Consider the following 12,542-nt stretch of genomic DNA (forward strand, 5'->3'; position numbering starts at 1 on the left):
TCTTTTGGAAATATACACATTTTTATTATTTTATTTCACAATCCCCGATTTAAAATCTAGACCCAATGAATGCTTATGACACTATATCATCACTATGAACATAATATTAACAAGAACCGTCGACAACATGATCAGTGACCTCAAGTATAGATTAATTTGTATATTCTTTCGATTATTTCAACCCGTTTTCCTTCACTCTGCAAACAAAATTACTTTTATGCAATTGTTTTCTCGCTTAAAGTTTAAACAAATGTTCTACAGATCCTCAACATTCAATTAAAATACAGAGAACAAATATATTATCAAGTGTTCTAATTAGACAAATATATTACGATAATTCTTGAGACATTTGGATAAAGATTAAATTAGGCTTACACATAGGTGCGTGAATGGATGTACAAATGATTGAATTTTGTCTACATATCAAATCAATAAAACTTGATTCGAATGATTTCAATGACCAATAGAGATTCAGTTAATCTTCAAAGGTGAGCCGCCCAGGTCCATGGTTTTTCATGTATCTTCTATATTGTTTATATCTAGGATTTTCTGCTAGAGCCTTCTTCATTTCATCCTCTTGCTCCTGTTTCCACGCAGTAAATACATCCCATTTCCACAATTCGAGTTCAAGGTACTCCAACTTTTTATCGTCTTCAACTGCATCGAATTGATGTTGACTCATTTTCATGTTTCGACGAATCAGATAAAGTTTTTCCTCTTCGCCGTAGGGTTGTTTAAGAATATTAAATCGCCACGTCCATTGAGCATACCATATTAGATATTTGCCAATTGTGTATGGTAGTAGGGCAAGCTGAATCCATAGGATATCTCGAATGGAAGGCTTTGCGTATGCTCCTTTGATGTCCATCTTCTCTTCGATTACTTTGCGGATGATTTTTTCTGTTTCCTCTTTCTGTTCAGCTTTCGACAGTCTATTTTTGCCTGTAAATAGAAAGATTATATTTGAAAACATAAATCAATAAATTTAGGTAAAAATTTCAATAGATTTACGGTAAGAGACTAATATAAAATGAAAACTTGCTATTATGCATTACATAATTTATGAGAGCAGGTGTCTGAAGTACAGTATGCATCACATACTGTGAAAGTGAGATTTGATTGTTATTATAGGAAAACTGTTTAAGGCTCGAGGACCAGTTTCGCCTGGTAAGAAATTAACTAAGTTGGAGGAAGGAGGTTCTACGCTTCAGGTATGAAAGGTTTTGTACCTTTGTTATGTGAGGAACTTGATATGATATTGAGAATCTATGAGCTTATAGTGCAGCACGATTTTGACCTTATGTAACTTTGTTAACCATAGTGAGATTCACAAGAAAATCACCGTGGTCCACATCACGCTTGTATTTCTGTCTGTCGAACAACGTAAGGGGCGGGGCAGTGCTTCGAAAAGTTCACAAACTAAGTAATATCTTCGCTCACAGCACACTAAATGTATTACTCAATTTGCAGCTTTTGGATATATTTATTCATTATTCTCGGAGACTCATGATTGGTAGAAGATATGAAGTTATCCTCAAGCTTAAAGAAAACTAGTACCGATCAGAAGATTGCATAGCGGAATATACCGTATACTTTGTACTGATAGCTCAAAACAGAATATGTTTCTGGGACCGGATAAAAGCGAAAATGCCCTTTTTTGGTGGGACAGTATGCAACGGTTTTTCAGGCTGAAGTGTGTGCGATCCTAACGACAGCAACCTGGGTGATTGATGGTGAATTGGTAGTCAAGCTGGCCTGAGGGCGTTGATTAATGACAATTTAGAAATCGTTTGAACTCTATTTTTAGATTTAATACGTTGGAACTACTCTGACGTAGAGAGTTCAGTTGCTGGGTGCCAACTAGCAATTGGAGTGCCAGTAGCATTTGGTAATGTGGCTATCAAAAACTGGGAACAAGTTTACCATAAGGAAAAGTGGAAGGGTCTAAAGGTTGCTAGACACACAAAACTTTCCCTGCCAAAACCAAACAAACAGTTTACAAAGTTTATCATGGTGAAAAGCAGAAAGACTTTTTTAACTCTCATTTCCCTCTCTTTTAGCTAGCATAAAAAATAAGACCTGCTTCGACAAATATTAATCGAGCCTTGCACTTGAGACTTCACAGGCATGTGGATGTTTGTATAACGACGTGAAGCTTCTACCTTCGATAAAAACAGATATGGTATATGAACCCTGAACACTTGGCAATGAGACAAACATTTTCCTTCTCTCAAAATAATATTTGTAGTACTTTTTTGTATGTATTGCAATTCAGTGAATCTTATTTGTAGTCTTTCAAAACATTCTCGAGGCTAAAAGTATGTAGCAAAATACTCGTATGTGGCACAAATCTGAAGATGTGAAAACTGGAAAATAATTAAAATTTACGTGTCAACACTTTAGCACATACAATTCTAGAAAATTTATAATCATCGTAATTGTGAAGATGGAACAATATTCTTTCAACTCTGAAGAATGAACGACGACGTCATACTCCCTCTGGTAGTTAATAGATAAGTATAATGTGGTCTGTGAGGGTATCCTCTTTTTTCGGCATTTTGGCAATTTTAAGTTTTAAATCGTGTAGGAGATGCTACATCACAGTAAATGTGAAGGAGAAGAATAGAAGGCATTCAAAAGAATCCTGTTAAATGATACGATGGAATAATTTGACGGGAATAAACTTTTGGAAACCATAACAAAATTTTCCTTGAAACAGCTTCACAAAGCACTCTTCAATTTAAAGTACAAACATGTTTGCAATTATAAGTGATCTTAAAGTATTGTTTAGGTTCGTTTTATGGTGTTTAAATTTTTACCAATAATCATTGTTATTTGAAAAAAAAGAAAAGAAATTATTTTATTACTATATCTTAGAATAGCTTTTTGCCTAGGTTTTTTTTTATAGTAGACCTTATAGTATGTTTTCGTTTTTTTTTTGGATTAATGTGCTGGAATACTTCTCATTTGCCGGAAGATCGCTTTAATTCTTGTTTTTGGTGCCATTTTGCACTTAGCTCTATCTTTGTAGTGATTATTTGAGAAGGTTCCAGATGTAGACCATGCGTTTAATTGTAATTTATAGAATTCTACAGTAGAGATTCCAGGCGCGTTCCCCGTTCGAATTACAGTTCGATAATGTGTGTTTGTCTGTGCCTTTTTCGCTCAATATATTGCCTTAACCCAAGGCTCGAACGTTAAAGTTGACTAAATAAACATTTCCAGAATTTAATGACTTGTAGCGATTAAGAAATGGCCAAAAGACTATCTGAACTGGCCGAAGCCAATTAAGAGGGCAAATCTACTCCAAACATCTTAAGAAATAGGGAAATGGAAAGTGCGCCTGCAACTAATGCAGCTCCACTGAAGTGTTGTGTCGACAGACGCTTGTATGCCTCTGTATTAGCCACTTTAGTTCTTCTTATGCAGTCGCATGGCGTTATTACAAACAATAGGAGCATTGCTTCTCTTCCTTAAAGCAGAATCAACAGAACAGGAGTAGAACAGTAACTGAAAATTTTCTCTTTGGATACAAACTCCTTGAAAGGCTACGTCGCACCCGAGAAAATAGCTTTTTAAATGGCGGGGGTATCTGCCGTCCGATCAACTAGATAGTTCTCCCACTGTCAAGCGGCAGCTGGTTCGTATAAGCGGTCGATGTTAAACATGGATAGTTGCTCGTAGAAATCATCCTTTTCCACTATATCCGAAATCTCTTTTGGTGTTTAGCACTGTACAATATAAACAAAAAAATGTTTATTTTTTATTTACGGATGAAGTATTATTCTTTTACGTAAATATTTTTTCGGCTTTTTTGTCTGCATTTTATGCTACCAGCTATATTGTTTTTTATAAAATTCCAATTTTTTTTATATTGTTTATGCTTCTGCTATGGTAAAAGAGGAGCGAAAGTGCAGTAAAATCAATGTACCTATGCTCATGTCCGCATTCGTGGTTGCTGGGTGCTCACAACACCAAAGGGGAAAAGTTCTGAGTATTAGAAACAATTTCAAAAGATCAGTTCTATAAAATTCAAATGATTGAGAGAGAATATCCAGGGCGGATTACACACATCGAAAGAGCAGCTGTTCGTCGTAGAATAGGAGAATAAAATAAGAGCAAAGCAAAAACTGAAAAGGAAAAATGCGAAAATCCGCTGTTCTTTGCGTGGAATCCGAGAACGAGATGAGAATGCACTATTGGGGACGGCCGGATCCAGCAACTAGCTGCGGCCCTCACACCAAATCCATCCGTTCCTTCCTTCCTTCGAAAAAGAGAAGAGAAGAGAAAGTCGGAAAGTTAATAGGAGACTATGTTTTGGAAACGGCAAAGTGCACTCGTATCGCTATGTATCCCGATTTCCAACCAAATACTCGCCACCAACCAACATTCTACTCCCAACAATGAAGAAACAAGTCGGAATACCGGAAGCTCGCGCTTCGGGTATAAAGGTTTTGTGTTCATCTTATATAAGAAATTTCAACGCACATTTTTCTATCCGTATATAGCTACAAATCCAACATAATCCTTCATATTTTTGCAAACTACGAGACATACGTACATATTACAGCCATAGATATTACGCTCACCCTAAACAAACAAACTGCCTATTTCCGAATACTGTACACATTTATGCACGTATATAAATTGATCGTACCCATATTTCCGATTTACTTCTTATATCTATTTGAATTTGGCACTACCCGCAAATTTCATTAGCACGCACATATTATATACCTACATGCACACATGTCTGGTTGACAAATAACTAAAAAACTAAAACAAAATGATTCTCTGCGACCCAATTCATAAGAACTCATTTCGTTGTGGTATTGACGAATTGATATGTGATGATGACGTCATGCAGGTTATAGAGTGCACGAAATTCACGAAAAATTGTGAAGTTTCACCACCTATAACTTTGTTAATAATAATTGGATTTTCTTCAAATTTGACCAAACTGTTGCATTATGTTCTTCATTACACGCATGCCAAATTTTGTACTCCGGGAATGAACATAAGGGGGGGGGGGGGGTGCCGGGTAAATTTCTAAAATGTGGAAATATACTATTATTAACTTTATTTGTGCAAATATCGCAACCGGATATATTTTGAGGCCTAGATTTCGTAGAGATGCACCACTGTGATTTTTTTCAGGTTTTTCGGTTGGCTAGGTTCTGAAAACGAGACCTGTTACACTTTTTGGGGGTCATATTTTGAGCCCTCACTCCCCTGTGTTTCACCCAATATCAAATATTGAACCAGTTTCGAAAAGTACTGATTGAGACCTTTCATTTGATACCCCACATGGCTACATTCTGAGAAAAAAAAATTTGCACCTTCCATTCACATGTATGGGGAGCCCCCCCTTAAACTCAATACAAGATGGCGCCACTTACTGCATGTAAAGGGAACACCAGATTACATACTCTCACCAATTTTCGTGACAATCGGTCCAGCCGTTTCCGAATAAATCGGGTGTGACAGACAGACAGACAGACGGACAGACAGACACCGTCTTGATTCTAATAAGGTTTTGTTTCACACAAAACCTTAAAAAGTCCCGGTCAAAAGCTAGCCACACGCAAAGTGTTGGGGATGGCCTTCTTCGACAAAAGAGAAAAAGGATCAGTAACCGCACGTTGAAAATTGAAAAAGACTCGTCATTCACAGAAAGGCAAGGAGAGATAGTTTCATGGCTCGGACGGCGAAACTTTTCAGACTCCAGCCGACAATGCTTGTATTCTAGTGATATAAAGGAAGTTTTGCCAGACCTAAACATCAAAATAAAAACAAAGGTCAGGATAAGACAGTTCTCATCATCTGGACGCATCTCCAGCAAACTGCAAACTCACAAGAATGACTCAACTTCATAGTTTGCTACTCAAGAGAGAATATGAAGCTATATTCTATGGACTTGGATAAAAGGAGGAGACTTAGGAACACTTGCTTCACTTGCTCTGTACGTGTACGTCGGGCTAGTCGGGAATAAAGGTGAGAAACTAATGCATTTCTATCCGATGCACCAAAATGAAGTTGGGAGCCGAAATAAAGTGTCTTCCACAGGCTCATATTTTTGGACGAATGTTGGGCCTGAACATAATGAATGCGTGATTCCACGTTGTGTTAGCCGAAGTCATCTTAGAGAGGAGGGCCGTTCCATAACGAAATAGCGAAGTTGACCGTGGTAGTCGAAACTCCTCTAGAATCCTCGAATGGTAATATTATTGAGAATCCGTCGTATTACTTCGACGATTGACTTTGGGTTACGAATCTGAATATATCCAACGTCTGGTCGAATTTATGAAGGATATATACGAAGCTAAAAATGTTCATAAGAAGTATTGTTTTTGATATCATCACATAACAGCTGGTTCCAAGCTCAGATAAAGAAGGAAAGTTTAAGGCAATGCACTTTGTTCTGTTTTCAGTAAAACAAAAATTTAATGCGGAGATCAGGGAAAGAGATAAATCAGGTATAGTTGGAGTTACTCTACTATGAAGAATTCTACCTGATCATTCAATGTCATTAAAAACAAAAATGCTAGGGCATTCACCTCTGTCGACGAGGCAGGACAGGCCCCGTTCCTGTCGAAAAATGGGCAGTGATGATGCCATTAAAGAAGTTGAGCAATTTGATGATGAAGCTTACTATTATATCAGCTGATCGTATTTTTCATTTCTTCACCAGTTACTCACGGCAGACTAACCTGACAACTATTTGACACAAAAACAGTAACGTACCTGCTAATGACTATATCGTCATTGCGGGCGATCTTAATGGTGATGTTGGTGAAAAGGCAGACGGCAAAAGTTGCCGTCGGGGAAAAGGGTGTGGAGCACGCAATGAGGATGTCGAGCGTATAGTCAAATTTAGGGACAGTCACTATCTTGTACTTATGATTTCATGGTTCTTCAAACGATTTTTCATCTTCATACAAGTGGGAACAGTAAAACGCAAATCTACTATATTCTCATAACACCGTCACTGACTGTAAAACCGCTCCGGTAAAACAGCGTGAAATTGTAGCCATTTGGTGAGAGGAGAGAAAGAGTGATCTCGCTTACACGATTATCAACCATTACGCATGTCGAAGAATCGTGAAACCAAGTTAAAAACACGATCCACAAAGCACCCTCGAAGTTACCAAGCTAGGTAAGCGGTTCATCAACCGAGGTACTTGGCTTGGGAATGACGATGTCTTTCCGACGATAAAACCCACAAATTTACAAGGTTGCCAAACGGGAAGAAGAGAAAGCGATAGCTTTTACCCGAGCGATCCACTAGAGAGATGTTGCGTTAGTGATATGAACGGAATCGGATATAATTTCTACAATTTGAAAAAATAAAGAAAGAACTAGGTGAAACTAGATTACAAACTAAAAACGTCAAATCCAGTGGACATCCAATGTTGAGGAAGTATTGCTCAGGTGGTATAAAAGCCAAAGAAGTGTCAATATTCTGACGAATGGTCCGATTTTAGAGAAGAAAGCAAACGATTTTGCAAAACTTATAAGTGAAACAGATCTCGCGTGTTCACATGGATGGACGTTTTTGCGTCCGTCACGGACTCGTTCCCGGAAAATGCATTGAGAAACTTGCTAGCATTTCGTCAATCGCAGTGGAATAGTAGCAGCGAATAGTTTAGATAAAGCTCCGAGAAAATTATTCAGGTAACCAAATTCATAAGAAGATGCCTGACAAAACTCCCAAATTTAGAGGAGAGGTGGGGCAATGAGCAAGTAACGGATAACAGTTTCGGTTGTGCCGAGGATGACGGAAGCAAAGAAGAACCTGATAGTTATTGGAAAATAAAAACAACAGGTCACTTCCAGTGCAATATGATAGTAATTCAAGCAATTGGATGACCTTTATTGCTTTTGGAAAATACGTACGTTTGAAACTAGGATCGAACACTAGAAAAAAGAGGGCAAATAATCGATTATTGTCCAACACAATTTTTGGAATTTTTGTTAGATGATTATAAGACTCTAACTCAATTAAATCCGACGATAATATGTACATTAATTGCTAGGTGTTATTTTGTTAATTCATAAAGTTTGGGAAAGTGTTCGTACAAGTGTAACAAGTTGGGAAACCGGAAGCTGGGCGCTTCAGGTATGAAAGGTTTTGTTTGCTTCTTCTGTGAGTATATTTGAATGTAGAACTATCCCATTTGTACGTATGCTAGCCCGTTATGTACATGCATTTAGCATGTCAGATTTAGTACTTCGGGTTGTAAATTTACACGGTAAAGACAACTTTGAGCTACTGTAACTTTGTTACTAATAGTGTGATGTTGATCAAACTTGGGGATAATAAGCTTCATATTATATTTTACACTACTACAAACATTTATAACTGTGGGATAAACTTAAGGGGGGTTTTACTCAATTTTTCCAAAAATATGGTAATATACTATTATTAACTTAATTTGAACAGATATCGGTATGGAGAGTATTTTGGGCACCATATAGGAGCAGCTTCATGATTTTTTTCAGATTTTTCGGTTGGTTAGTTTCTGAGAATGGGTCCGTTAAAGAAATCATCACTTTCCACTCCTCCCACTTCCCGCCTTTTTAATAAATCTCAAAACTAATATCGGCTTCGAAAAGTCACGCTGCTTCCAGGGCAGAGGTGAGGTAGCGTCTGCCGATTTGCCTCTGCCCTGGTAAAAAACCGTAAGGCCGTCGTCGCTTGACTTTTTTTTAAAAGTTTGGGTGCAAGCCCTAAGCGAGGGGTCCGTGCACCAGGAAAGAGGGAGTAAGTTGCTCCCCATTTGGTCCGGTCCAGCATTAAGTTGATGCGGACTTAGGACCCCATCATTCTCAAAACGAATACTCCCAGTCGTCGAGAGCCAAGGGGGCCTTTCAGATAGGCAGTATGGGTTTTGTAAAGCCAGATCAACCATTGATGCCATCAAAATGGTTACTGGCTTGGCCGAAAATGCAATTCACGGAAGGGATTGTACCAGCAAATATTCTGTGGTGGTGACCCTGGATGAGAGGAATGCATTCAACTCGGCCAATTGGAACCTTATACGAAAGTCTCTAGGGGCGATTGGTGTTCCCACCTACCTCGCCGCTATTATAGATAGCTATTTGCATGAGCGAACACTCTGGTATAATAACGATGATGGACCCAAGGAGTACGTTGTCTCCGCGGGTGTCCCACAGGGCTCTGTGCATGTATAATGATGTGTTTAACCTTCCGGTTCCGGAGGAGGCCGCGGTGGTGGGTTACGCCGATGATATAGCACTGGTTGTGGTCGCAAAGCATCTCGAGGATGTTGAGTTGCACTCAAGCGAATCAATCAGTGTTGTTAAGGCTTGGGTAGAGAGTGCTGGACTGGCACTCGCTAAGGAAAAGACGAAGGCGGTCCTCATCACTAAGCGTCGCAAAAGAAATTACGCCTGCATTAGAATCGGGGATAGTATCATCACTTCCAAGCCGGCCATCACATACTTGGGGGTGATGATAGACGGAAAACTCAATTTTAAGCAGCACATAGAGCATACTTGCAAAAAAGCATCCACCACGAGTATGGCTCTCGCAAGGATGATGCCGAACACAGGAGGACCGCGGTATACTTGCAGGCTGCTTAGAGCCAGGGTGGTGAGTTCTATCATGCTGTATGCAGTCCCAGTTTGAGGCAACGCGCTGCAGGTTTTAAGCAATGCGTATAAACTGAGTACGGATTACAGTAGAACAGCCTTAAGGGTGTGTTCTGCCTTCAGGGCCGTCTCAGACGATGCAGCGTTCGTCATCTCGGGAATGATGCCGATTGACAACCTGGCAACCGAAATGATGAATATTTATAACACCAGGTCCATCTCTCCCTTATCTCAGGTGAAAAAACCCAAAGGGAGAGATCCATAAGCAGATGGCAACAGCGATGGGACCAGCTATAAAATGGTCGTTGGACTTACAGGTTGATCCCTTCCATCAGGGAGTGGCTGGAGAGAAAGCATGGGGAGATCAATTATAATCTCACCCAGTTTCTCACCGGTCATGGAGGATACCGTCAATACCTGTACAGGTTTAAATTGGATACCTCACCTAATTGTCCACACTGCGACCCAACGCACGTATTTTTCCAATGTCCTAGGTTCGTGAAAGAAAGAAGGAACCTAGAGGAAACTCTAGGTGAAGTGCTATCACCGGAAAATTTTGCCCGGAGAATGGTAACTTGAAAGGAAGACTGGTATGCGATCAATTCCACATCGCAGTAATCCAGGAGAAACTGCGAAAAGCAGAAGAAGTGAGGAAAGTGCGGTTACGAACCCCGCGGGAAGACGGAAGGAGACCTAGCTAAAGTAAGCTAACTCCGCACCGTGATGTAATACCTAAACATCGATTGATAATGTCTTCGATTTGGGCAGTTACGATAATTTTACGTACGTTGGCGACGAAGTGGTCATCTCTGAAATTTCGATCGACAAAGAAATCATGAAAGAAGAAGTTCAGAAAGACGATGATAACATATTTTGTCGATGCATTTTACTGAACAAAGCAAATATATATAAATTTTTTTGTCTAGAAGCTCAACTGGATCAACCAACAGCGAATCGGCTGAGAAAAACAGTCACAATTTTTACGTCACATACAAATAAAATATTTAAATATTTACGCTTAAAATCCTTTCCCAATTATTGGAAATTAAATGATTCTACAACACTTAAATTTAGACAACATATTGGCTAAAACGAAGTGCTGGATATAACGACCAATTTCCCGACCCCTTCAGCGTTGCTATATCCGGTTTTGACAGTATAGACAACTCCATTTACAACCTTTCTGAGCACTTATGTATTTCTTACGATAGTCCCTGGATTTCAAGTTTGCTCACTGAATTGTTATTTCACGTTTTAAAATTGCTCCAGAGGAATTTCATAGTGAAGACTAAAAACTCTAATGTTGCGTTTGTTTCTTAACATTCATCATATTATCTAAAAGCAATTGTAGCCGCTCGAGGCATGCGCAGTAAAATAAGTATCTCGCTGAGTAAAATGCAAACAGAAAAAAAGGAAAAATATTCATTCATCCTAATATTATTGTTACTCCTACAAGTTGCCACTAACTGTAATATATATGTGCCATCATTTCCACTTGTCGTAATGCATTGATATGAGAACTCATCGAAAAGGAAACTAATCAACAGGTTTTCTGATTATTCTTACCTTTCACAACAGTGGAAAGTTGAATATATACGCATTCAAGAAGAGCACGTTGAACATAGCATAAAAACTTACAATAAATCCGTTGGAGCAAGGTGTACGACTAGGAACAGCTCGAACTTTTTGTAACTATTCAATAAGTTCCTGACTTGAGAATCGGCTCGTATATTGCTGAATTCAAGCAATTTCCTCTTATACAAAAGAAGTGAGGGTGTTAGTTGAAAATATTACAGTTACTAGTCTAAATATCGGTAAAGGTGTGTACATTATATCAGGAAGCAAATCAAAAGTAGAAGCAAATAACACAGTCAACGTATAACATTTTGTTATCGCGTCAGATACAATTATCGTACTTTGAATCTTAAGTAACGAGTGCGAGCTTAAGTGATACTGCGATACCGAAGACATTTAAATTTCAATTACACGTCGATGATCTCTCCGAGGCGCAATATACCACGCTTTGCTGTTTATCACTCAAATCTTCCGCAATTGGAATATCTTAAATTTAAGCTAAGTTTCTGCCAGTAATTTTTCGGTAGCAGAAGTAGATCCATACCTTTTCTATTAATCTTCTCGTTGATTTCATCCTGAGCCATACCCATCGCTTGATTCCTGTACTTGGGAACGGTAGCGAAATACTTTATGGCCGACTCATACCGCTGCCAGCCACTGTAGTACTGGATGATGGATATTATACTGATGGTCACAATTAGAACAATCCTCACGTCCACCTTAGGGGCAACTCTTCGCCGATAATAACGGTAATAATGAGCATAGTAAGCTTCCGGATTGTCCAACATGTAGTCATAATCGGTCTTGGATTCGTCATCGCGCAGGATTTCGTAGGCGGTAGCTATCGCCTTGAATTTGGCCTCTGCTATTTTCTTGGCCTCTTCACCTCGGTGCAAATCCGGATGGAATTTCTTGGCTAATACACGATAAGCTCGCGAGATTTCTTGCTTCGAAGAATCGCGGGTCACTCCCAGAACGTCGTAACAATTTTCCTTGCCACAGTACAGCCCTTCCAGGAGGCCATTACATATTATTGGCAGGACAGTTAAAATTACAACAAGACATAATTGAAAGTTGGCCATTTTTCACTTCACTATGAGAATACTTTATTATCACCAAATACCGGCATTGGTCTGCCACGTCCAAGACTCAGAATCGCAAGGTACACCATTCGACACGGTGAGCACTTTGAGGAAGAATGAATGAACGTAAACAGCTGAGCCAACAATTGACATTTGCCAATTTGACTTGAATTGGAACAATTTGTCTTGTGTGTTTGTTCAGTCGACTTTCTCTGGAAATTAATGATGATGTCAATGGCAGACATACAACAGCGCTGGCGAGACGACTAT

At 39.1% G+C, this 12,542-nt stretch overlaps 1 protein-coding gene across 1 annotated transcript; it reads right to left on the reverse strand.

The window, feature by feature from the left end:
• On the reverse strand, window positions 1-12,398 carry LOC119657039 (dnaJ homolog subfamily C member 25 homolog). The gene is made up of 2 exons (XM_038063793.1): window positions 11,735-12,398; window positions 1-942 (listed from the first exon to the last, which is right to left on the reverse strand). Exons 1-2 carry the CDS (start codon window positions 12,270-12,272, stop codon window positions 476-478), a joined length of 1,005 nt encoding a protein of 334 aa, XP_037919721.1. The 5' UTR covers window positions 12,273-12,398; the 3' UTR covers window positions 1-475.
• Window positions 12,399-12,542: the final 144 nt, after the last annotated feature.

This window comes from Hermetia illucens, chromosome 5 (assembly GCF_905115235.1).
Source record: "Hermetia illucens chromosome 5, iHerIll2.2.curated.20191125, whole genome shotgun sequence".
Taxonomy (NCBI): Eukaryota; Metazoa; Arthropoda; class Insecta; order Diptera; family Stratiomyidae; genus Hermetia; species Hermetia illucens.